The sequence below is a fragment of the Camelus ferus genome, chromosome 1 (genome assembly GCF_009834535.1).
Source record: "Camelus ferus isolate YT-003-E chromosome 1, BCGSAC_Cfer_1.0, whole genome shotgun sequence".
NCBI classification, from domain to species: domain Eukaryota; kingdom Metazoa; phylum Chordata; class Mammalia; order Artiodactyla; family Camelidae; genus Camelus; species Camelus ferus.
This window is the reverse complement of record NC_045696.1, coordinates 58,406,559-58,433,582: the sequence shown is the minus strand read 5'-3', so window position 1 is coordinate 58,433,582 and position 27,024 is coordinate 58,406,559. Positions and strand designations below refer to the sequence as shown.

The following is a 27,024-nucleotide window of genomic DNA, read 5'->3' as shown; positions in this document are numbered from 1 at the left end:
GATCTATGGAGCACGTTCTGTTGTGATGCGTGCTTGTTTTCATGGAGGCCTGACTTGGCCAGATGGGGACCTGCTCGTCACATAACACAGGGTTAACCCACCCCAAAGAACCTCTTCTCCCTGCCCAGCCCAACCACACTGTCCAGGGCCCCAGAAGTCCACGGTGCACACAGCAGCATATGGATGAGATGAGATGTGCCCCCACCTCTAGGAGGCTACAAGCTGAACGGATCATTTGTATTTGTAAAACCCTTAGAACAGCGCCTGGTTCATTATCAGGCAATATATAATTATTTGTTAAATGAACACAATAAATGTAAAAAGACAAATGGTTGCAACAGTGCTAATGGAGAGACTTCAGCATAAAGCAGGGTGGGAGACTTTTCTTCCAACCAGAAAAAGTGAATCTATCAAGGACTGTGGAGTAGCACGATGACAGAGCATATTTTGATTAAAATAAGCTCCTCGAACCAGTTACCATGGAAGAAAATTCGAACTTCTCCTCTTTTGAATAGTAAGGAAAATAAGAAGAAATTTCAAAATGCACCTTCCTGGCACTGGGTGATAAATAGATGACGGTACACCCCACACAACGGGCTACTACTGCATCCTTAAAAATGACAAAGAGGAGTATTTAATGTCATAGCCAGATGTGCACCTTACATTAAGGAGAGGGAGGAAGTTACAAAACAGCATATAAAATGTAATGACACTTTTGTGAGTACAAATATCTGTGTGTACGTTACGTTGAAAGTCTGGACGGCTACAGAAAATACTGGAAGTGGGTATCTCTCAACGCGGAGGGATGGGGTGAATTTTTTTTTCTTTCTTTTATGCTTAAGCTATGTTTTCTAAATTTTCAACAATGAATATACATTATAATTTTTCAGTTAGGTAAAAAAAGATTACAAATATTTTACGGGAATTTAAAACATTGTATAACAAAGTCTGAAAACGTGTACTCTTATTTATATAACTACAGGGTTAAGGCACTCATTTTAAGCAGAATTAGTAACCAAGATCTTTGACCCTGATGGAGGATGCAAATGCTTTGAAAATGATTTTCTGGAGTCCCTGGAGCTAACACCGGTAAAAGATCTGGGGAAAAAGGCTTCTCTGAGCCTGCAGTATTTTGGTTTCACATCCTGAGGATTAACAAATATTACATTACATTCAAAGATGCTTAATTACCTCCAAGTAAGTGTGGAACTCTAAGCTTACAAATGTCAATCAATAACTCAAACTTGAATTTGGAACTTCAGTGATTTTACGTGGGGAGTCCACTGGCAGAAAAGTAGCCATGCCTCATACTTCTACGTGAGTGAGAACAGCACCAAGTGTAACAAGGGGACTGCCCACAGGTGTAAAGAAAGAATTTCTGCTTAATAATTTCTAGTTACAGAAGACCAATTTTAGGAGTTCCGGGACATGAACGATTTGGCGGAGGGAGGCGGCAGGCAATCACTTTCTAGAAAAGCTAAAAACAAGTATGATCACATCTACCTGGGAGAAAATATCAGTTTAGGCTGTTCGTCATTTCATGGCTATAGGCACAGGGCCACTACCTCCTGACACTTGCCCCGCTGCCTTTGCCCCCAGCATGCTTTTTGAAAAGGCTTCACCTTGCCAGTTGGCAATGCTGGCTCTTTCTATCCCAGAGAAATGTTGATGCCCAGCCCTTAATCTGAAAGGCCCACATGGTTGGCCCGCGAATGATCACACAGGATCCCTCCTCCAGAAAGTATAAATGGCATCATTTTTGTGTGTGTGCTAACGAGCATTAAGAGTCAATAATTTTAAATGAAAAGGGAGGGAGGCAAAGAAAGATAAAAGGTACATTTTATGTTACCAAGATATAAACAAACATTCTCTATCTACAAAAAAGCACTGCTTGCCTCACAGACCATTTGAAATGTGACAAAGTAGCTTGTGCCCATCCCAACCTGAAGGCAGAGCCACGCAAGCAAGGCACACACATGCACGTGATACACACACAGGTACCCGTAGACAGAGAGGCACATTCAGGGCAGGCGGGGCAGGCTTTGAAAGGAGGAGGGTGTCAGGGTTGTGAGCAGACTATACATCAGAACCACCCTTCCACTCCCCAACCCTCCACCCCAGCCAAACCCAGAAAATGAAGTAAACAACTTGTTCAAAGTTAACCCAATAACTCAGAATCAGAGACCTGACCCAAGTCTCTAGAAATCCAACTCAAACCTTTCAGACTAGACTTAAAACAAAATTACACACACACAAAAACAAAACCCAATTTAAAAAAACAAAAAACATGGGGGTTGGATATAGCTTAGTGGTAGAGCAAATGCTTAGCATGCCCAAGGTTCTGGGTTTAACTCCCAGTATCTCCATTAAAAAAAAAAACAAAAAATAAAACCCAGAAGTCACACTGGCAATCCCAGCAACAATCCCAGAAAACATTTAAAATGATAGGAGAACCTAAACATGCTGAAGTACATGGATTAAGGCAGTGTAGAACAGGAGGAAGCGCTCGGGCAGCCAGTCTGTCATCTCCTGTCGGTTCTGTCACGGAGCTGGGTAGGGGAATCAAACGTCAGGGTCCTGGTCCCTGCCCTCAGCCTGATGGTCCCAAAACACTCTCGTTTCTCAGTTCCTTGGGCATCTCTCCTGGGAGACCCTGGTTGTGGGAAAGCTTCCAGAGCCCAGCAGAACTGATAGGGGGAAATTACCTTTTCACTGTCAATGTGGACAACATCTTTGGCTCCAGGATCTTCCTCCCACAGTGGGGGCCCTTTGGGATCCTTCAGAAAGGCCACTATGGACTGAGAAAAAGAAAGAGAGAAGGGAAAACCTGTTTTAGCCAGGAAAAAAGGGAGATGGGGGAATTGAGAACCTGCCCCATTCCCTGCCTGGAGACCCAAGGGCCTGGAACGATATGCTTACCGGCAAACATGTGGGGGCATGTCATCCCATCACCCACTGACAGCACTGCAAAGGCCCCTAAAAACACACCCCATCAGGACTTTTCAACCACAGAACACCTAACTCTGGTCCACTGATCCACACCTCCAATGCTTCTTCACGGACAAGAGAACAAATTTGAGACAATTAGTTGGCTTATTCAAAACAGAGACATGTGCTTCTAATAAAGTTCATCTACTCCAGAAAGTCTTTCTGATGAATCTGAATAAAGGTCTCCAGACCTGTGCCCAGTAGATACTTCCACATTCACGCAGCCACTAAAACTGTCAATCACGTATGCAAGTCATCACACCTACTTATAACCTGCTGGATATTTCGTGATCTAAATGGGTTTGGGAGTGTGTTAAATCCTGATCACCCTCTGTGGCGCTCAGGTGGGGAGCTCTCAGGGCACGGTGCTCACTGCTGTGGCCCCCTGGTTGCTGGACTTCCTCTCCTTAGAGATCCCCTTCTAGATGGCCCAGGATGACGATCTGACAAAGACCTTCAGGATAAAGAGCTTGACCAGCCTTTGTCATGCGGACAACTGACTCCTATCTGTGCTCCCTTGGGGCAGGATCCACATAGGGTGGGAACGGGGGCACACCCCTCCACTCCCCTCCCCACCTGGCACAGTTCCCCAGTCCAGGACAGAAGCCACATCCCTCTCCTCTCAGTCACCTGGGAAATGGTGCTCAAAGTCTGTGAAAGCCAGGAACAGGAACCAGAAACCAGCTGAGCCTCCATCCCTCCAACCCTGGACAGGAGTTGCTGACCTCCACGTCAACAGAGCCCTCAGTGTCCCCCAATTTGATGCAAGATTCTGTTGCTTTTGCCCACTTTTATCAAGCTCCCATGAGCAGATGATGAGCTGAGTGGGCCATGTGTGACAAAGGAGGGAAGTCTGAGGTAAGAAAGGAAACACCCCCTTAGGGAGGCTGTGCATCCAACCCCTCCACTGGCCACACACAGAGGACCTCAGAGAGGACTGTTATTTCTGGAAATTCCTATTTGGAAAGAGCTACTATGGGAGACTGGGAGACAGCCAGGACTTCGCAGGATTTCATTCAGGTAATGCTCCCTGTTGGTCCAAACTGAGCTATGCAATGCCTGCTGGCAAGAGAAGACGGCCGTGTCCACCAGGCAAAGGCAGATTCGGCCTTTCTCAGTCCCGTGTCAAAGCTGCACTGTGAGAATACAAGCCAAGGTGGAACCAGCAGGGACATTCTGAAACCTACACTCACCCACAGGCACAGACGCATCTGTGCCCCAGCCACGTGAGGAAGATGTTTATGGGTGCCGACCCGCTTGCTGGTCCAGAACACCTGGTGCAGGGGGTCTTAATTAAGGGAGCACAGTGGACTTCAGGAGTCTCTGCAACCCCAAACTCACAAGAAAACACTTCTTTCAAGGTATGCACGCACACTGTTTCCAGGGAGAAGGTCCATGGCTTTCAGGAGATTCTCAGTGGGATTAGGAACCCAAAACTACTGCTCTGGAGGCTCCTGTTCCATCCCAACACGAGCTGAGTTGAAGGGTTAGCACCCTCACCACTACCTCGACATCAAGGAGAAAAGATGGATGTGGATAGAGAAAGGAAAGAAATCACCTCTTTTAATGCAACAACTGAAACATTCATACTAGCAATCTTTCACTTCTCAGGTGGAGATTATTCTTCTTTAGCTGAAGTTGGATAATACATCCATAGGTTCTCTCCAAATTACGTAACCAACAAGATCTTGGGTGGAAAGGGCTAGAGGGAAAAGCACCTGGGACCCTGCCTTCAGCTGTCCTATTCCGAGTGCTCTGAATTCCAGGGAAATGGCCCAACACCCTGCACTTTAGTCTTCAGGACGTCTTCCTGGCTGGGAAACCACATCCAAGGTCACAGAACTTGGGAGAGGGTCATCTGAATTTCCCCTTTTAGGCATCTCTGATCCTTACCACTCACATAAGGATTTCATTGGATAGTTGGCTGACAAGCCAAAGGCCACTCACACAGATGCCCCCTCTCTGAGTTCCCCACTCTTTACCCTCACTTATCTGGCCTCTGCACTCTTTACGGGCCCCGGCACAGTCCCTCTGTCCAGACCCCCCACGGAACTGTACAGGGTGACAGCAACACTCACCCTGCCGGGGGCTCCTCCATCTTTCTGGAAACAGAGGCTCAGGAGAGACCCTAAAGGAAAACTGATCCATGACTGAGGGGGGATTTGGTCTGGGCTGCTCCCCTGAGGAGCAGGAGCTGCAGGCAGTCATGGGGAGCTCTGCCCCCACGCCTCCTCCACCCTGGAGAAACCCAGGGACTCTACCCCAGTCCTTGATGGCCCTGTGGGCTTCAGGGACCGTGGGGCCAAGGATGCCCTCTCTCTGCCCTACACAATGCTCACCTCACCTCACTTCTCCAGCCTGTTGATGCCTAAATCACAGGAAGGACGGAGCAAGCAGATCCCACACACCTGGTCTTTGTAAGGAGGTGGGCAGAGGCCAGAACTTGGCCTCCCCCTCCCAGGCAAGGCAAAGACCACCTGGGCTCCTTTCCTACGGTGACACTTTCGAGCAGCTGTTATTCCCTGCTCCACAATCTCACAACAGACTCAGGGCCAGCTAAATACAAACCGAATACAATCTCCAAACACAAAACAAAAGCCCCTCGCTCCCTCTTTCCATCGGCACCTCTCCCACCCCACCCAGCTAAATCTAGTTCCTGGAGAGCACCTGTTCTCTCCAAGGACTTCAGCTGACATCTTAACACAGAATAAGAGGGGGTTAGTAACTCTAGTTGGTAGAATCTTCTCTAAGTGTCTAAGTGGGTGTTAAGATGATGAGTAATCAGGCTGAGTCTCTATAAGGAAAAACCTGTGGCCACTTAAGAACACGCGTGAGTGGGTAAACAAGACATGACCAGGGAGATGGGGGGGCAGAGGGAGAGGGGCACTGACAGCTGCACAGACAGATGGTTGGGCAGGAAACAATCGAAGGAAACAGATGGAAAAAAACAGAGAGAGGAGCACAGGTCCAAGAAGTCTGGGAAGCAGGAGAGTCAGAGAGAGTAGGTTCAGCATATGCTGGGAACAGAATACACAGCCTTGCGCAGGGCAAGGGGGACACCGCCTGGACCAGAGGCAGAAGAATACTGATCTAAGGAAGGGAACGCACAAATTGAAGGAGGAGAATCCAAGGGTATTGAAAGATTCAGGGCTCAGGGGAGCCACTTTAAGGTAACAGGACAGCACCGGCAGGTCAGAGGACTCCATATTTAGTTCCACTGATGCTTTTCCATCTCCTTCTAAATTGAATTTGTAGCAGGGAGCGTCTCAGTGACATTGGCGTCTCGTCTGGGACGAGCTGCATCAGTCCCAGAGGTGCTGCCCTGCCCAGGTCCTGTGCTCACCTGGGCACAGCTAGCCCCCTCTGGCCCGTGGGCGGCCACCATGGACACTACTGCAGAGATGAGGGAGGGCTTTGAAGCCACAGCGAAGGGAGACCCAGGCCTTTGGAGGGGAGGGCGTGACATCACATGCCTCAATGGATGACTGCTGACAGATTCGCAAACTGTCTACAAGGCGGGTCATCCCCACTGGTGTACCAGTTAGAAACTTTCCCAGATAGTCTGCTGATCTATGCTCTAGAGATGACAACCCCTCAGGTCACTCAGAAGGGCACCCGTGCACTCTGCCCTTCCTCCTGAGAATGAGGGAGGGAGACTTACCTTAAACGTCACAGCTCGGTTATATTCAGTATGAAATGCACCATCCCTGTCAAATGAGAAAAAGGTGTTAACTTTGGGAATGGTTGTGAAGACACTTACCTTTGGTTTCCGGCAGCATCTTAATAAGATTCAGCTACTGAACACAGTTCAAGGTTTTTTTTTTAAGAAGTAATTGTAAACACAGAAAAAAATCATTCTGAAATAAAATTAATCTCACTAAAAATCGCTGTTCACTGAGAATACCAATAAAAGCTTCCAGCATTCACTTGGAAATTGGAAATGCCCACGTGTACTTACTGGTAATGGAATAATTCGACCTTTTTGTCCTTTGCACTCAGGTCAACTTTCATCTTCTTGCACAATTTTCTACTCTCTGTGTCACTGAAAGACACAAATATTGGGGCCACTTGTTACCTGAAGCCCTCACAAAGGTGTCAACAGAGTAAAATCTGCTAGGTGGCCTAAGAATAAAGCAGGTAACTTGGCATTCTCAACAGCAAGTGAGGCCCTCACTACAAATGGATTCTCAGGGAACTGGAGGAAGGAGAGAAACCAGCAGGACAGGGACCAGTAGATGGGGAGGACATATCACTATCTGTAAGGGACAACACTGATGGGGCCAAAGGAAGAGCCCCAGACAGCCCATCCTCAGAAGAAAAATAAGCTCAGGATAGTGGTTCCCAGTCCTGGCTGCTCATTAGAATCACCTGGGGAAGTCTTTAAAAATACTGACTCCCTGACCCTCCCCAGACTGTGACTTCAGAAGCTCTGCCAGCAGCCCAAGCAGGTTTCTGTTTCTAAGCTTCTAATGTGTGCCAGGCGCCACCAGGGTAGGAGGAAAATGTTGTATGATGTTGAAGGAGTTATGAAATCTGACCAGATATTGACAGAAGCCAAAAGGAGAAAAGGGAAAGGTTCAGTGAGGTGCTAGCACCTGCAAGATCACACTCCTAAAATTCTTCTAGTTATGAACCGTCTTCTGGGTGCCACTCACTGCTTACCAAGTGCTCGCTCGTGGCCTCCTCTAATCTTGGCTCCCTTTCTGTTAGACCTCGGATCTCAGAGTGTGGTCCTGGGACCAGCAGCATCAGCACCACCCAGGAAACTGTTAGAAATGCAAATTCTCTGCCCCTCTCCCAGACCTACTCAATCAAAACTCCTGGCGAATCCTCGAGCAACTGTGTTTTAAGGAGCCTTCCAGGGGATCCTGGCCCCTGCCACCGCCCTGCATGGCTCTTCCTCCTCTCCTCCACCTCACTCCCACCTCCTTGAAGTTCAGCTTCCCCTGTGCCCTATACCAGACCCCTCAGGGACCTTATCTGCTCTCACAGCCTCCCCACGACCTCACCACACTCAGCCAAGTCTGCCCAATAGCCAGCCAGAGGCAGCTACCCTACCCATGGGGCAAGGCTCTGTACTCCAGGGCCTTCTCCCCAGATGTCAATGAACTTAGTGAGGGCATCTTGGCCTCTAACCCCCACTGGTCCTCGCTGACTACATCACATGAGAAAACCTGCTCTGCCAGGTGTGACAACCACCTGAGGGAAGTCCCTTCATCTCCCATTTGTAGACACACCGCACTACCTTCGACAGCCATCAGCTTCACAAAGCTGTGCACCAGCTCCAGAACAGATGGACAAATTAAACCATTCAGTTCAATCCTTAAAGCCACACTCATCGATGGGCAAGTAAAATTATGGGACCTCATTTTAAGTGTAGGTATGCAATTTGTAATTCAAGAAGCAAGTCTTACAGTACAGGTGTGTGTGGGTCTGAGAGGGGGCGTGTCAGGCACTCCCCAGGCCCAGGGCTTTCCCTCCCTAGGTAGTCCTACCTGTGGTAGCCATCACTGCAGCCACTGCAGCTCCCAGCCCCTGGGCCTAGCAAACAGGGTACTCAAGAAATGCATGACGAATTCAGAAAGCCAAGGCTGATGACATGGCTGTGACTGCTCCCGCAGGGTGGCAAGAGCATTCTAAGATAGGGAGTCCAGGGAGGAGGGATAACTGGTGTGCAGAGGGGACCCAGAAAGGCCGAGAGCACACATCAGGAGGCCTAAAGGGCAGCTCATGCATCCAGTGCCTGAACTCTTACCCTGAAGCTTTGTGGGGATGCCGGGCACACCCCCACTGACCATGGCAATTACAGTGTGGGTCTGCCTTATCCCTCAGGGGCTCTGTGGTGAAGCCACACTAACAGGCAGTGGGTCTGTTTGACGACTGCATCTGAGGAACACTTTCCCTGCCCCAGGAAAGACGGGAGGCCTTGACTCAGGATTTTGTAACCGTCTCCTTGGCACTTTTCTCTGTCTGGCTTTGTTCTGCTCCATGCAACCATTTCTGTGACCACCTACTGTCCACCTGAATGCGACAGCAAATAGTGGCTGGGACAAGACCAGATCCAGGTACCTGCAGCCTCCCTTGGCCCCATGCTGGCATCCGCTGGGGGCGCCCGAAGGGCCTGCTCACCTGCCGCACCTGCAGTGGCCGCCCAGGCTGCAAGGCAGGCTCCTCCATTGAGCCTGGCCGGCAGCTGCTTCCTGTGACTTCTAAAGCAGAGATGAGCGATGGGGCCCGGTTATTGCAACCCCTGTCCCTACCAGCTGTGCAGGAACCCACTCCATGGGAAAGCCTGGCTGCTGCAGACTTAGGAGTGATGTTCCAAAGCAACCAGCTGGACTGTGTGGAGCTAAGAGGGTGCAGAGGTTCCCCCAGCAGTATGTCCAGCCCTGCCCGCAGTTACGGTCTCCATGGCAGGTCAGGGGCCACAGCTCCATGTCTGCCACAAGAAATCCTGTGTGACCCTCTCCCCTCCTTATGTTATGGGATACTCCTCGAGGAGTCTCTTTTCTCCTCTGTCCCCGACAGACAGACAGACAGACACAGACACAGACACACACACACACACACACACGAATGCAAATACACACGTTCTAAGAGGGGTCTGTGGGGAGATGGCTTCCTGTCCTCTCTGAGCACCTCTGGCACAGACCCCAGAGCGTCAGCCACCCACTCCCAGCACTCCCACACAGAAAGGTCTGCTCCACCCAGGAGAGAGCTTCGTTTTGTTCACAGCTATTTCCCTAGGGTTAAAAGGGCACACAGCAGGAGCTCTGAATAGCCTGAGTGAGTGATGCTGGCTCGCTGCGCTGGGATGAGGCTCTCACTGCTGGCTCTCTGGGCTCTGCCTGCTGAGCTCCAGGAATCCTGCCAGGTGACAATTCCTGACACTGCTCTCTCAGATAGGCTCCCCTTCCTCCTATGATTCTGCCTCTCAGAGCGTGTAAGAGTTGTGTGTGTGTGTGTGTGTGTGTGTGTATGTACACATGAATTGTGCAGTACAGTAAAAGGGAAGAGAAAGGAGGGAAGAGAAATTACCCAAGCCCAGGGACGTAAAAGGATCTGAGTGGATAGATTAAGTACAATTAATGGATCTCCTGGCTCCCTCCCTTCCCCAGCCAGTGATTGAGGATCCGGAGGGAAAAGCAGTGAGGTGAGTAGGGAAATGAGCTGCTTTGCTGGGATGGAGAGGGAGGGAGCGGGGTAACCACAGAGAGCAGACTGGCCGTGCAAAGGCCCTTGCCGGCCACTGCCCTGACCATCCTGCAGGAACCAGCCTTCTCTGCTGGGGAGGCTGAGCCTCACTGCCCTCTGCTTGTTTACTCACCCACGACCTGCTCCCTCCTCCCAACTCCCACCTCCCTCAGTTCTCCCCCTACAAAGAATGGAGGAAGGGTAGAGGCCAATATATGTTTCCTTCCCCACCCCCGGCCCAGACAGACACAAACACATGGGCGTTTTCATTTGACTCTGTTGTGAATGGCCGGTGAGCGGCATGGCATGGCTGCAGCAGGGACATGGTACTGCGTTCACCTAGATTTTCACGTGCAGCTGTGATCATTCAAAGGACTGGCCACTCACACTCCTGGGAGTCAGACCCAGGGAGGAAAGGTCAGGGGTGAGAGCAGGAGGAAAGAGAAGAAACAAGATGCTGGAGGCTCAGGAAGGGGAGGTATGCGACTTTCAAGTTGCAGCCCAAGTACCAAACCCTCCCTGGAGGAGGTCCAACGGCCAACTGGAGGGACTGAAGGCTTCTACATCTGGTTCTGCCACTAGCCAGCCTCGACCTCTGGCGGGGCCCTGGGTTTCCCAAGTTCCAGAATGCAGGAGTTGTCCACTTTTGAGCTGGATGGAGCTTTCGATTCCCCTACAGGGTCAGGTACCAATAAAGCATCAAGGCAGGTTGGCCCATATCCTGACAAGTGAACCAGGAGCCAGAACCCAGCACAGCTGGTGGAGCCTCAGAACAATGTGAACCTCCATCACCTCTCTTCTTGCCCCCCAGTGGGACCTTCACTCGGCGAGACAACATCCTTACATCCACACAAACCTTGGGCAGCCTCCTGCAGCGGGTAGAAAGCAGGCTACACCAAGGACCAGAGCCTGTCTTGGCCACTGTGTGCCCTTGGCTAACCTGGCCCTCCTGGAGTCTATTTCCCCTCTTTCTCCCATCTGCCAGGTCTAAAACGGTGGGATCCTGAGCAGATGGACCCGTGATCCCTGAGGGTGGGTAGGAGAGGAAAGGCAGCAGGTAACCCCACTTCAGAGGCATGAAGAAAATACGAGACAAGAAGCAAGTGAGCAAGAAACAGTCAGAGTGACAGCGAGGCGCCAACTACTGAGGACAATATGGAAGAATGTAGCTGGAGGACACTGGGGGGCAAAGGCAGGGGACAGAACAAGCCTGGAACAGCTGGGCCCTCAACTTGGCCAGACCTTGGCCCTCGCTGATGAAGGGACTCCCTCAACACGGATCCTCCCAGGTCTGGCTGTTCTCCTTGGTGCCCAGCTCAAGGAGGCACATGATTAAGTATGAATTATGCAGCGCAGTTCATAAAAGTGCTGGGAATACGAGAAAGAGGAGTGTGCCTTCTCGTCCTCCACCTGCCTGTTCAGCCCAGTAGTTCTAAGAGGCACACGTCACCTCCACGAGTGCAGGGAAGCATGCCAGGAGGTGTCTGCAGCCACGACACGAACACAGCACTTCCTCTGGGTTTCCTTTACTTTATCCTACAGTAAGTAATTTAAACTTGCTTACACATAAAGGAGCAAATGCTAAATTCAAATAATTTTTGGAAGAAAACATGAACTTCGAAATATGTTATGAATGCCCCAGCAGGCCCCACATCTTGGATCTGGGAAGCCAGCACTGCTCAAGGGAAAGAAAGCAGATGGGAGAATGAGAGTGGGAAGAAGGAAAACGCAGTAAGGTAATGACCTTGAACCCTCAGGAGAAGAAAGCAGCTTGCGCCCCCAGGGCAGCCTCGGCCCAGGGAGAATCAGCCCCAGGAATGAGCAGAAGGGGCCCAGCGCCTGCCCACGGCCCCGGCTCTGCTGCCCAGACAGCAGGGCTCTGGGAGGCCAGGCTGCGGGGGAAGGCCGACTCCCTCACACACAGCCCGCTTCCGAGCGGACAACCACCACCAGCCAACCATCAGCCCTCTACCATCAGGTACAACTACTGTCAGCCACACTGAAGAGGGCTGAACCAGGAGGCGGAGTGTGGGGAAGGGAGAGCTGACAAATCCCTGGAGAGAAGCCAGACACCCAACAGACATCTCCCAGCAACAAGTTACAGCCCGGGGCCTGGGAGAAAATCGGCAGACGGGGTGTGTGTGTCTGTGAATACGCAGGCAGGGGTAGGGAGGAAAGAGCCAGAAAGGCAAGAAAAAGAGGAGAAGTATCCACACAGAGGAGAGAGGAGGAAAAAGACCAAAGAATGGGGGAGGCAAGGACCAGAGAAAGAAAGAGGCAACAGAAACTCTCAAGGGAGGGGGAAGAAAGGGGAAGAGGGGGGAGAGAGGGGAGGGGCTGACAGGGAGGGACTGGAGAGAGGCAGACACCCAGGTTGGTCGTGGGAGATGCAAAGCCTACAAGACACACCCTTCCACACATTTACACACGCACACACACTGCATACCAAGCCTGGCAGCTTCCCAGATGCTCTGAACCAGGCCACGGAGGGGTGAGAGCAACCTGGAGGATTCAACTCTGCATTTCACAAGGGAGTAAACTGAAGCCCAGAGAGGGGCAGTGAATTGCCAAAGGTCCCAAAGGTATCTGCTGTCAGAGCCAGGCTTCCTGACCTGCAGTCCTGCCAGTTCCACTGCAGCCCCACAGTTCTTAAGGGTCAAAGCAAAACCCCCTGCACACTGGGACTGATTCTCACGCCCAAAACTTTCTTCAGGGTACCCTCAGAACAACCAAGGGATCACCATCCAAGAAAAAGCTGTTGAAGACAAACATACACTTCTCCCCTCTAACCCCCAGCTTCTTCTTGGAACACCCTGAACAATCTGACCCAGATGAAAACTAACAAGAGCAAAGTGCAATCTCACATTTAAATTCTATTCTAGAAAGAGCCTTCATTTACCTGATGCTTACCACAGACTTGGAAAGAAGGCAGAATATGTATTATTGTCCCATTTTACTGATGAGGAAACAGATGCAGGGTAACTGACCTGTCCAAGGTCCTGAAGCTAGTAAGTAGTGGAGCTGAGCCCTCAACTTGGGGCCTGGGCCATAAGCTGCACACACCTCTAAAGATACCTAACACTGGAGCACTTCCCTCCCCCAAGATGCCCCCTGTCTCCCCACCCCAGGCCCTGGCATCCCCCTTCCTGTCTCCAACCCTTTGCTGAGGGTAGGAAGCAAAGATGCACTCCCTTGCAGACAGCAGCACAGAGCACTCAAGGGAGCCCTTCTGCCCATCCCAGGGCGTCTCATAAACACAGACCGAGCGCAGTCAGGATGACAGAGCTGTCATCACAGGGCCCCAGAGTTAGCATGGTGAGTTCCCCTAATGATTTACAGGACATGTCCAGAAGTCTCGGAGCAGGAGCAGCTGAGCAGGAGGGCAGAACTAGCTCGTGTCCTTGGAGATCTCCTTGCTTAATGGTGATCCATGAATTGCACCTGGGGCAGCCTAAGGGGACCAAAACCCCTTGTTCTGTCCCTTCAGCTATTCTGGGAAGATTTAGCTGCATCCTGCCTCTGATTTCAAACTCAGACCCAGATATTCCTGCTTCCAACATCATCCATTATAGCTCCATAATCCACCTACTCAGCTAAACTTTTAAAAGCTATTTAATATTTCAGTTTATACACTCTCTTAGAGCCGTAAGTTGAATAGCAATTATGCGAAGAGTCGATCTTTTTGGCTTAAGGTTACCTCTTTTAAGCTGGAAGGTGCCCCCCGCCCAGGTTTTCATTTTAGAACATCAAAAGTCACAGGATTATTTCTCCCACTGGCACTTTTATTGATTCCAGACATCATGTCTCCAAATCAGTCCCAAATTCTATTCCTCTTAGTCTGTCTTCTCACACTGACCCCGGCCCCATTTAGTCCTGCGTGTCCAGGGAGCAGAGCAAGACTGCCACCTCCACCCTCGTCAGCCAGAGGAACACGGACGTCCACACCACAGGGAGCTGCCCGCAAGGAAACGGACTTTGAAGACCTGATACTCTGAGGTCTTTGCCCTAAATTTGAACTCAACCTCCTTGGTGAAGCTTTTATCAACCTTTCCTGGTGGAATTAAGTGACTCCCCATCTATACATACAGTATTTTTCACCTGGATTGTAATCACCTAGGTGTCTGGCCTCCTCCTCGTACCCTGAGCTACTCGAGGACACTGTCCCTGTTATCCATGTGTCATCTCAAAGCATAGAATAAGTGCTCAGGAACGTTTGCTGAATGGACCTAGGTAGACGTAGCAACTGAACAAAGCTCTTCTGCCCACTTCTGCCACCTACAAGCCTGGCGAGAACTCTCCTGTGAGAGCTCTCCATGGGCTTGGCAGAACTGACGCCATCTTTAGGGATGGAGATTCCAAAGCTCTCCGGCCCCTCTAACAGGCTCTGGTGCTTTCAGTCACACAGAGCCCTCCTGGTAAAACATGGGAGACAGAGATGCACCTGCGAGACAAGAACTCCCCCAAACGAACTATGAACTCGAGGTAACCAACGGCTACAATCTCATCAGCAGCCTAGTGAGCTGTCTGTTCCATTAAGTTGGTGTTTGAATCAAATGGGAAGTGTGAGGCCAGACAGGTGCATATGCACACACACATACCCACTACAGCAAAACACTGCTTGGCTAAGACTGTCCTTGGTGTCATTCAGTGCTTGTCAAAATACAAATTTCCTTCCATTGTCTCCAATCAGGGCAGGACAAGTTGAGGGTATCAACTTATAAATCAATGGTGTCCCAGAAGTTCATCTGCAAAACAGCCATTGAAAACTCGGACTGAAAAGGAGAAGACCACACTGGAGTGGAGCCCATAAAAGCTCACTGAACCCCCAGGGTAGCAACAGGCCTTGTGCCTCAGGCAAGGACAGCACCATTAAAGGTTAAAAGACCTCTATGGGCCATGCAGGAAAAGAACTGCCTCTCTTCCCAGCACAGCCCCACCTCTCGCCCATACCAACCAGACTGCAGTACTGTCTCTGCTCCTCTCCCCTCCTCTTCCCAAACCCACACTCCTGATAAACCCCAATCCAGGTGAGAAGGGGCTGGACCTGGCGGCTCTGCAAACCCCTCCTGTCCTCAGTCAGAAGGACATGTAATGTGGTAACCACCAAGTGCCGTACAGCGCCTTGCGCACGGCCAGTGCTCAACAAACGTGCAAAGGACAGACCTACTCTTCCCGATCTTTTCCCCACGTTTGTGTGTGTCTTTTCTCTGTTTTGCCAGTCTACGCCCAACTGGGAGCTAATTACATGACAAGAGGCATGTGTATCTAAATCCCAGCAGCAAAAGCACTGAACACAGAGAGATGTGGCAATTATTCCTAATGACTGAAAGGAAAGGGAAGCTGAGCACACCCTGGACTCAAAACCCCCAAACTCAAAAGGATGGCTCAGAGGAATCCCAACAAGAGCCCCCTTTGCCACGCTCAGCAGCAGCCCTTCCTCCTGTGGGCCGGCGCTGGATTATGCCACCTCCACACTGATGAGGAAGTCTCTGGGAGGGGGAGGTCAGGCCAGAGAGGAAGAAGCTCACAGCACTGTCATTGGGATATGGGGGAAGTGGGGACACAGGCCAGACAAGAGATCTGGAAGGTCTCAGCCACCTGTCCAGGAATGACACCTCTAACAGAGCCAAGTGGGAAGCTGAGGTAGCAGACAGGTCAGAAGCTGACCCCCCAAGGCTGCCCCCCGGGCAGTGGAGAGCTCTGCGAAAGGCCTGGGCTGCAGGTAAAGCCCACACTTCTTGCTGCAGACCCCCCATGAACAAGCCCACTGGGTGACCGAGAAAATGATCTTGCCTCTGGGCATCAAGGATCTCTCTGTCACCCACTGGTAAGACGAAATCAAGTGGCACACAGCAACTGAGTAAAAAGTAAAAGCACTGCCGAAGAGAGAAGAGGAGGGGGAGCTGGAAAGACAGGAGGGAAAGTCATGCCTGCCCCTCCTCCGTTTCACAGCAGCCCTGCAGCACCTTGGGGTGTGGTGTTCTTCTGCAGCCATTTCTCCATCGCGCCCCCTCTCTAGGTATCAGGGACAATTCCTACCCCGCCACCAGAGACCCCTGAGACACACCCCTCCACCCTCTAGCCATTGTGCCCCATGTGCCCAGGACATACCCACAGTCTACCCAGCAGATGGTGCCTTGTCCTTTCACGGCCTGGGCCACAGTAGACAGTAATCTGAGATGACTTTCAGCGGCAGCCTCTGTAAAAATGCAAAAAAATTAAGCATCTGTACCCAAACACACCAGGGCTACCCCTGCCATCTTCCCTCAGGGGCAAGGAAGGATGGAGACCAGTCCCAGGGATGAGGTCTTGAGCACCGGTCAGAACATCGTCCCTGGGAGCAACAGCTCTGTGAGGACAGCCCAGCTCTTCTCAGAAGCCCCTGCTCCCGCCACCCTCACAGACACAGAACCCCCTCACCCCTCCTTCAAGCCACACTGCACTATTCCAACAATCTCTCAGCCAGAGCCTCAACTCCCAGTAGAATCTCCGACTCATTACCTTTTTGGGACACATTTTGAAAATTCTATAACCGAGCAATTACGATTCTGTAACTAAAGCAGGGAACGAGTTTGCTGATTCCACACTCGTCTGTCCTGGGAGCAGACAAGGCGGGTACCAGACCCTGCCTTCATTTGTGCATCACACACTCTCCCAGGGGCTTGGTGCAATGTGAGTAAATGAGGTTTACAGGTGACACTCGTCTCCGATGGACTGATGCTAAGTGTACCCAAGTCACTTTCACAGCCCACTTCCCCAGAAGGGACAGGGGAAGAGGCAGCCCTGACTGGAGATCAACTGCAGGACAGTGGACTACGCCTCGGGGCCAGGGGGACCAGACATAAGGAAGGAAGAGGTGTCGGGGCAGAGCCCTGGAAAACTACTGTAGGAGGACAGGCTCTTACGGAGCCTCTGCGGCCAGGATTTCCACACTGCCAGCCGGCAGCGGTCCACTGCAGGCGAGCTGTGGCTAGGCTGTCACCTTCCCCCGTCACCCCTGTGAGCTCCCTGGAAAGGGCCTCCACGCAGACACTGTGGGGAGAAGAGGCGGATGCCTTTCCCTGCTGGAAACCACATGGATGCATCTCAAAGCCAAGCAGGAATGACATCTGAATGACTTGCCTCCTCAGATCTCCTTTTCTAGTGTGGATAATGGTAGTTGTGTGTGAACACAAAGCATGCTGAGCCTTTCATGGAGCGAATGGAAAGCATCCTTCAAACTTGCACAGAGCCACCTGAAGAATGCCCTCCCAGGAAGCCCCCCCAGACCAACAGGAGGAGGGGGCACAGCCAGGTGGGAAAGGCCATCCTCCACCCTTCAGACTGGGCTCTGGGAGGTGGGGGAGGGAAACTAGAGTAGAGCCATGTGAAGCCCCCTCCCCAACCCTGCATTTCAGCTGTGGGTGAGGAGGCACTGCTTGGAAGGAGGGAGGCAGGGAGGGGAGAGAATACAGTTACTGCGCTGCTCCCAAAGCCACTGGAGGTCGCCAGGCGCAGGAGCAGGCCTGGGCAAGAGGCAGGAAAGTAAAATCATCACCCAAGTCCGCACCCAGTGGTCCGAAGCAGGGAGGAGCTAGGTACTCCAGGAGCACTAGGAGCTCCACTATCCACAGGCAGAGAAGAGAGAGCTCCCAGCCCCGCTCTCACCCTGCAAGCCCCCATAAGGATACTTCGCCTTCCCCGCTCTACTTTCCCCAATCCTCTGGTCATCACAGAATTAGCACACTTCTTCGGGCCGTCCAGCAGAGGAAGCCAGGCAGACGTGGCAGAGGGACCAGCTCTACCATCCACTGGCTGGTAAACCTCAGACCAGTCAGTTATGCTCCCTTTGCTTCAACGTCCTCCTCTGTAAACTGGACGTTACCTGACAGCCTGCACTGCCACCCTCATGGGAAAGTGGCAAATAGGAGTGTATTACAGCAGCTCCTGGCAGAGTCCTTCTGAGAAGATGAGCATGTATGAGGGACTCGTCCAGAGAAGGAAGTGAGTGTGTTCCTGGGTGGGAATGACAACTGCCCAGCTCCAGGAGCATCCAAGGGGGCTGAGCCATGCTCATTCGGGGCCTTAGACTCCCAGCTTCAGGAGCAACTCTGCTTCTCCCCTGCCTCAGTTCCGCCCATTCCCAACAGCAGAGGAATGCTAGTCACACGCTGGGCTCCCAAAAAAAACCCCAGGGGGTGTGCACCAGGCCCTCAGAAGGGCAAAGAGTAGCATGTGCCCGGGTGCCTGGAGGATGCAGGCTTCAGGAGGTACACACGTCCAGAACATCCATCAGCCCCTGGTGCCGGTGAGTGCCAAGGATTAGCTGCCGGGGAGAGCTGTGCCCGGAACCGGCCCAGCCACTGGCTATTGCTTCTTAGGGCGCAGAACACTTGGCATCCTTGAGAGCAGCAAAAACACTTAACTCTGCTGAAACAGCATCAACAGTTAGATGTTCAAAGTTGTGGCCAAGAGCTGAGCAAACCTCTCTCCATCTATGATGCCCTCGCCAGCCTCGAGGTCAGAAGAGGCAAACGGCTACTCCCACCCCGACTGAAGCTGCCTTGTCCGAGTATGGAGCCCACTCCAAACTCAGTCTTGTATTCTGACCCCAGAGTGGGACAGATGGGGGCCAGGCAGGGCTAGGGTTGCCAGCCTGGGTGTGTACTTCCAAGCCTGGGACCAATTCAGCTGGCAATAGGCCAGCCCAGTCAATTAATCAACAGCTCTGGTGAAGCATGCCCTGGCAGGGCTGGTCGTGCCTGTCCAGAAGCAGAGCATCCATCCCTGGTGGTCACTGTCCCCTATCCTCCTTCACACACATGTCCTCTCCCTCTTGAGGTTCCAAGGGACTCCAGAGGGCTTTTCCTAAGAAATTTTGGTAAAAGGGAACTGAAATGACCTCTTAGGGTCCAAAAGCAACAGAATTAATGCCCCTCCATGCCTCTGCCAATGTATTCTAAGGAAAGCTGAGAAGCCATATGTCCCTCGGACCCTCCCTGAGTGGTTTCTAGTCCTGAGGTCTCCACCTTCCACCTCTGCCCCGATTCCTTCCCCTTCATCCACCACATCCCTGACAATCGCCCCAAGGCCAGGAGGACCACTCACCAGATTTGGAGTAAAGCACCAGTACGTTATTCCGGGTCCTGAGAAGTTTTTTCAAGTCCTTGGCGTCAGAGATTCTCTCGATGAGCGAGGAGAACTGTATGGAGGACAGCAGCGTCGGCAGGACCACCTGGGGATCAAGGAGCCAAGGCCTGTGAGTCCCAGGTCCCGGCCGGGCTGAGGAAGAAGGGGAGCCCCAGATGTGCTGCCTCCAGGCACAGTTTACTTGGGAGGGATATGGGCACCCCCACCCTTCTCACAGCCCTACACCTGCCTTTCACCTAGTCCCCTTTCCAAATCACCCTGCCCCCCGGAGCTCCTCCTGGCCCAGTTCAGCTCACCCTTCTTCTTCATGCACTTTTTGTTTTGTTTTGTTTTGTTTTTCCTTTTTTTTTTTTTTTCTTTAAGTGGAGGTACTGAGGGATTGAACCCAGGACCTCTTGCATTGTAAGCATGTGCTCTGCCACTAAGCTATTACCCTCCCCACTCTCTTCATGGACATTTATGAGGTCGGATGGACTGCACAGATACACAAGCCTGTTGCACAGATGTACTAGCCACCCTTTTAATCAAGACCTCTCTGGGAGGTCACTCTCTGTAACCCTACATTGCACCCAAATGCCACGCACTGGAGTAATTGTGAAAACTCCATCCCACCCAGGAGTGCCAAAGCCCCAAATCCACAGAGAAGTACCTCTTAATGTGGTCCCATTTAGGATGGGAATGGATGGTGAGAGGTCTTCCACTTTTTCTGCTTTCCCCACTCAGCCAATGAACTCAGGAGAGCAGCCAACAAGAAACAAGACAATTCTCCCACAGTAAACCCTAAAACCTTGGGCCCTGGAGGGTCTAGGCACCTCTGCAGGCAACATGAGGGGTGGGCTGAAAGCAGGAGCGAGGGGCATGGGGTTAAATGTCTGAACAAGAGCTGCCACCCAGCAGATCCCCTCACCCAGCCCACAGCTGGCCTACAGCCTTCTGCCTCACAGTTACTACCTTAAGAGACTGAATAAGAAAAGCTCTGCTGGGAGACACCGGCAGAGGTGGGAGGGCATAGGAACAAACTGAACCTTGAGATCACTTTGAGATCACCCATCCCCCCTCTAAGCCCTGGACCTCAGCATCCCTCTTCCCTGTTCCAGAATTTTACCAGTCTTATTTCCCCAAGCAGGATTTTTCTCTAGGTTAACTGAGGAGCACAAGAAAAACAACCTAAAGACAGGGATTTGGAGAATCCTCCAATGCAATGGCAAGGTTTCCACTCAAACACCCACTGTCAGGCCCTCCCAGGGAACAAGTGCCCTCCATCCCCTGCCCACACCCACAGAGTCTGACCCACATGATATGCCGCGCTCTTCAATGCAGACAGATAGCAAAGGTTCACCAGATATCTGAGGGAAGCCCTCAACACAAAAGACAGAGGTGAAAACAAACTAATGGAAACATGAAACTGAAAAGAAAAAAAAAAAAGGACAGAAGAAAACAACGAAACTATAATTACTATTCTCAGAGAAAGAAATCGGTACATCCATAAAACAGGAATAGAACACTACGAGAAAGGAATAGACAAAGAGAATGAGGAAAATCTCTTAGAAAGTAAAACACTCAAAGGAATAAAAAATTTCAATAGGGTTGAAAGTAGAATCGAAAAAAACTCCTACAAAAAAATCAATCAAAATGTAGAATAGATAAACAAGATTGTACTGTGTAGCACAGGGAAATATATTCAGGATCTTGTGGTGGCTCACAGAGAAAGAGAATGTGACAATGAATGTATGTATGTTCATGTATAACTGAAAAATTGTGCTCTACACTGGAATTTGACACAACATTGTAAAATGACTATAACTCAATTAAAAAAAATGTTTAAAAAAAATACATGGATCCAAGGGGAAAAAAAAAGAAATAAAAAACAGGATAAAAAGAAGAAAGTGCATCCATTTAGCACACGAGCAAAATTAAAGGAACTACAGAAAATGAAGGCAACAGAGGAAAAGAAATTATCAAGGAAATAATTCAGGACAATATCCCAGAACTGAAGGGATGTGAGTTTCCAGGTGAGAAGGCCCAGCAGCATGAATTTAAAAACACTCTCACCAAAGTACAGAACTGAAAATTTTCAGCTCACTGCTGGCAAAGAGGAGATTCTGAACATTTCAAAGAAAAAAAGAAACCACATACAAAAGATCAGAGTCAGAATTGGCACAAGACTGCTCATCACACCAGAAAGACAGTGATGCGCTGCCTCCGCAACACTCAAACAATGTGATTTCCAATCAGAACTCAATAACCAAACTACCTGTCAATTGTGAGTAGAGATTTACTCAAACAGACTTATGATCTCAGATGTGAACAGTAAGCTACTGGAACTTGTGTCCTACTAAAACATTTAAAAAGAGACAGAGGGAGAGAAAGGCATGGAGCCTAGGAAACAAAGGACCCAACATAGGAGAGAAGCAAGAAGTACCATGTTGACAGTGAAGGGAAGTCCCAGAACAGCTGTCCCGCACCCTACACAGCAACCAGCCCAGAACGGGGCAAGGACAGTGGGCTATGGAGGAATGTGGGCAATAAAAAGTGGCAAAACAGACCATAGATGATCTGATATGCTTGTTCATATTGATCAGTTAAATAATCTGACCAAAGTCACCCAGCTAATAAGAAGCAGAGCCAGATCTGAAACCAGGCTCTCTCTGGCCACTTCCTCTTTGTAGCCAGGGTGTTGCATTGAGTCTGAGCTCCACCACTCAATAGTTAAGATGCTCGGACATCACTCAGCCTCCTGGAGGCTTAGTGCTTCCCATCTGACATGGAGATAATGCTACCTCCCTTGTGGGATGGCTGTGAGGATGAAATGGGGTAACTTATCGAACACGCCTTATAAATCATAAAGCATTCTAATAGTATCTGTAATATATAATATACATTTCTATCTCAGCAGAAGAGAAATGTAGCCATATTCTAGTGTTTCTAAATATAATCTGCCATTGGAATTCAATGGTTCCCTCTCCCCAGGGTAAAGCCATCGGGGGAAGGGTGGAGGGATGATTTCTCCCTCATTCTGGCCCCGCACGGCTGTGCACGATGCCCGAGGACCCCCTGCTCCCACGCAGCCCATCTTGAGAGCTCACCAAAAGGTTCTTTCCACCTTATTACTACATGTTATTCCACTGCTCCCGGGGAGTTAATGGACTTTAGACTAAAAGCTCCAAAGCCCAATGCACATGGGTAAAGGTAAAAAAGAAAACAATCTATTGGAAAAACGTGTTGACACTGCTGTTTTTAATCCTCAAATAATCTGGCCAGTTAAGAAAAACAATTGCCTTTACCCGGTGCCTCTGGACTCCAACCCACAGAGCAGCCCTCCGGAGACCGGCACCTACGCTTATGGACTGGGGAGAAGGGCAGGGGAAGGGCGGGCAGGCGGGCCCAGTGCCCACCTGCCGGGCAGCACAGCAGCCTGCAGCTGGGCCAAGCGACAGCAAAGTGCCTACAGCAGAAACCACAAGAGCACCGAGTCTCAGGGCTTATCCACAGCTTCCTTCCTAGAAAGCCCAGAGAATCCCTCAGGTCATCCAACCAAAGGCCACCCTCAGAGTAAACAAACCACATTCCAACCAGCCACCAAAGCCACTGACCCAGTGTTTACCCTCACACAACAGAGAACCTCAGCTCTACCAGAAACACACTGACACTGGGGCTTAAACTGGGCACTGCCTGTGGCCGGCCTGGTTAAGAACCCTTTGTAGAGGGTCCACTTCCTTATCTCACTCCATCCCTATCTCACACCCCCTAGACTAGGAGCACCTGGCCCCCTGCAACCCCATAGGAAATGTTTGTCCAGCATAATAAGCAGGACAAGCACACTGGTTACCACACTCCTGACCTTTGCAGGGGTCTCCTGCTGCGAGCATGTTACAAGGCAGAGTCCATGCAACTCTTGGGAGACCCAGAAGGGACTACAGAAACCAGACAGACCAAGGAACAGTCAGGGAGGGTCTGGGCTGGAACATGATGGGAAAGGGCGGGTGGGGACAGGCGCTGGGGATCTTGAAAACCTGGCTCAAGACTTGAGCCCCATCTGGCTGTGACCTCAGACTGGGCAGCCTCCAGGGAGGCTGGAGGTAGAGAGACCCACTGGGTGGCTGCCCAAAGGAGAGAAATGCGTCAGTCCTCGAGGGAAAAGCAACAGAACTAAACAGCTATTCATATGTAAGCAAGGAAGGAAGAGAGAAGAGGTTAAAATGACCCGGAGGATTCCAGGCTCAGGGAACAGAACAAGAGCCAAAAACGGAAGTACTGGGAAGCAGCAGCTGCAGAAGAGGCTTTTGTCTTACATTGAGGAAGGTGCCAATAAGCTCAGGCGTGGGCATGTGGACATGACGATGCCCCAGTGCAGGCATCCTCCAGGCTGGGAGTGAGCCTTGAGGTCAATTAAGTCTCAGAGGTCGGGGTCCAAGGAGAGAAGACAAGGGAACTGCTCAGCTGAGGAGGAGGAAGGACCAGGAGGAAGGTCGGGAAGATGGTGGGAGGTGCCACATCAACAGGGAGCAGGGAGGAGACACACAGAAAATCGGGTGACGGAGCTGCAGGGAAAGGGCAGCACCAAGTCTCCTAGGAGAGCATTCTGGTGGGGGTGCAGGGACAGGGGCGGAAGCCAGGCTGCAGAGAGAAGCCCACTCAGTGCAGGAGGAGCACAGAAAGATGAGCTGTCTCCACTGAAGACGGAGAGCTGTGTGGATGTTTGTGGGCACAGGAGGGGCAGGATTTGCCAGGAGAGGATTTGAAAATTTGGGAGCAAGAGGCAAATAGTCGGGATAGGCAGATCCAGGGGAACCAAGGGGTTCAGCGCACAAAGAGCTAAGATGCTCGGTTTAGCACCTCTGAGAGGAGGGAAGGAAAGGCCCCGGTGTCTTGCCCCAGACAGACCCACACCTTAGCAAGCAACCACAGGGGCAGCCGGGAGGGGGGCCATTTCCTCCCTCCCCTAAACCCAGGGGACTCTCCTCTAGCCACTTAACATTCTTTTCTCCTTCCCATCAGTCTATTTCAACCTTTCCAGTGTGCATACTCCTTCCTTTCCTTAAGATACAGCTCCAGTGAGCCTTGGGTAGCTTGCCAAGCAGACTCCATAAGTCACAACCCACAAACCCTGATGACAATAACTAAGGCAACAATAACAACGTTAATGATGCACAAATTCTCTGCTGTGTCAAGCCCGCAGCAGGGAGAGGGCAGTGTTTGAGAAGGAAGCCAGGCACCTTCTGTGCCAGCTGTGGAACTGGGTTTAGCAGGATCTTTACATTCTAAGTCTTTTCGCTTGGGAGATAGAGGAGAGAAAAAAATCCCCTTTGTTCACCATGCAAACTCCTTCTGACTTCCCCCACAATAACTGCTTTCTTTTACCAACCCCCAGCCTTAAAAGTATTTACATCAGGGCTGAGCAGCCCCCGTGGGCTGGGATGAGACCCATAAAACCCTCCCCGGGTGCAGAGTAGAACACTGCTGGGAAGGACGGATCCCTCCTCCTCCTGCTGGGAAACACAGGTCCACAACGCCAGGTCCTGCCTGCATCAGCCAGCCAGTGCCCCCCATCAGAGTACCAGTCCTCCCAGCCCCCAACCCCTGCCACAGTACAACACCTGCCTCAGAGTACCAGGCCCCTCCATCAGAGTAGCAGCTCCCTGCACCCCAAGTCCCTTCCCCCATCAGAGTACAAGGCGCTCTCCAGAGCCCAGCAGCACCCAGGGTACCTGGCACAGAAGTCCTTAGCCTCACCCTCCACCACAGCTGGAGGCCATGGGGCAGAGGGCACTGGCTTCTCTCCTCACTTTCCAGACTCCCTGCAGTGACCCCCTAGCAGGTCCCTGCTCGTTTCAGGATCCGCCAAACAACCCTCTAGCCTAGAAGCCCACCCTCATCCCCTCCCTCTATGGTTTTGCCCACCCCTCAGACACCATAGAAAGAGCACTGCTGCCGAAGTCAGACAGACCTCGGGTCAAACCCAGGCACCATCACTTACAGCAAGATGATCTCAGATGTTATGAGCCTTCAGAGGGCCATTTTCCTGCCTGTGAAGTGGAGACGGTAATACTGATACCTGCCTTACGGGGTTGGCTGAGGATTAAATGAGGGGGAAAAAGTACACAGAGAACCTAACATAACGCTTGGCACACAGAAGCACATAATAATCATAATTATCTGTAGGAGTACTATTAAGGAGACAAATCACAGATAGAGCAAGGACAACAGTAAAACGGGCACCACCTTTTCCTCTCCAGGGCCCTGCCTGCAATCAGGCAAAACAGCACATCCAGGCAGGAAGAAATGTGCACGTATACACATCCAGCCTCAAAACAAGACTAATCACCCATCTGCACAGCGACCCAGACCAACAGGCCACGCACCACATGGAGGATGGTCCTTCCAGGTTTTGTGCCCATTTGCCTCTCACAATAACCTGATGAGTGGGCATAAGCCTCATCCTACAGATGAAGAAACTGAGGCTCAGAGAGGTTAACTTACCAAAGTCACACAGTAGGTCAGTCACAGAGCTAGGACTAGAGCTCAGGCCTCCCAGGTCCTGGCCAGAGGTGGTCTGCCTCTCTCCACCCCACAAGCTCCCTGGACTTGCAGCAATCCAAGGGGACCACCTTCCCTAGAGCACCTCCTTCCCAGTCTAGACCCATCAAAGCACAAATCTTCCAAAATCCCCTGACAAAGATGGTCTCAGCAGGGATTTACACTAATCCTCTGCTTCCTGCAGGCCCAGAGCACCCTGTCAGTTGGCCCCCTTCTCAAGGCCCTGGGGCAGGTAGCCCAGATCTGCTATTAATCAGGTGGGTGCAGGGGCCCAGCTCCTTTCTGCCTCACTCTCACTCTCACTCTCTAGCACCCCGTACACACAAGCTCCTCTCTCTTCACTTAACCTCACTCACCATCACCACCAGGCTGGAGCTGAAGAGTCGTACAATTCTGGAAAATAACAGGGAGAACAGTAATTGCCACATTACACCCTCAGCTTTAAAAAGCTCCAGATCTCTGGGGCGTGTGCCAGCATCCTCACATTCTCGATAGCCAGGAGCCTGCCTGTCATTTTAGACTCACTGTTCAATGCAGATCATGCAGCTAGAGGTATGCAATTATGCAAAAGCAACTTGCTGAAGGAAGAAGAGTTGAGGACAGAAATCTAACATTTAAGAAAAAGGGCGGAGGTGGGACTTGACCTTTTTTGCTCTGTCACCTGAAAAAAGATATCCTTCTTATGTTGGGAGCTGTGAAGAAACTGGTTTAATTTAGTGTAGCCCACATTTTGCTCAAAATAGTTTTGAAATGTCAGGATCTCAATCTAGACTCTTAGGAGCTGGTGGTAAAGGGATCCAGGAATAAGGTTAAAAACAGATGACCTGAACCTGAGGTCAGGGAACTCCAGCTGGCTGAGTATTTAGAGCTGGAAGTTTGGTAGCAAGAGTCAGAAACCCAAGTTTTGTGCTGGTTTTGATACTGACTGGCTGTGTGACCGTGGACAAGCCATTTCTCCTTCTCTGTTTCTTTCTCCGTAAAATGAAGAGGTTGAAAGTGATTTCCAAACTCCTTTCCAACTGTGATATTTTGCAAACCTGTTCTCATGACCACTACCAGAGAAGTACCGCTAAGTAAATTACACTTGTGAAGAAACTTTTGAGTTGCCCTGGGCATGTGGCCACCCACACTAAGCCAAACCTCTTAAGTCTCCCTTGCAGCAAGTGTGGCCATGTG

At 51.0% G+C, this 27,024-nt stretch overlaps 1 protein-coding gene across 2 annotated transcripts in view; it reads right to left on the bottom strand.

Moving 5' to 3' along the window:
• Positions 1-27,024, bottom strand: part of PDIA5 (protein disulfide isomerase family A member 5) — an 88,779-nt gene that overhangs the window by 48,433 nt on the left and 13,322 nt on the right. The window contains exons 1-6 of one of the 2 annotated variants that reach the window (XM_032480513.1): positions 19,961-20,385; positions 19,270-19,396; positions 16,294-16,381; positions 6,947-7,030; positions 6,650-6,695; positions 2,706-2,798 (exon numbers count right to left, since the gene is read on the bottom strand). In XM_032480513.1, coding sequence (XP_032336404.1) covers positions 2,706-2,798; positions 6,650-6,695; positions 6,947-6,999 — 192 coding nt within the window. In that variant the 5' untranslated portion in view covers positions 7,000-7,030; positions 16,294-16,381; positions 19,270-19,396; positions 19,961-20,385. Of the gene's footprint in view, positions 1-2,705; positions 2,799-6,649; positions 6,696-6,946; positions 7,031-16,293; positions 16,382-19,269; positions 19,397-19,960; positions 20,386-27,024 lie in introns of those variants that run through there. The other variant, XM_032480505.1, reaches the window with a different exon arrangement.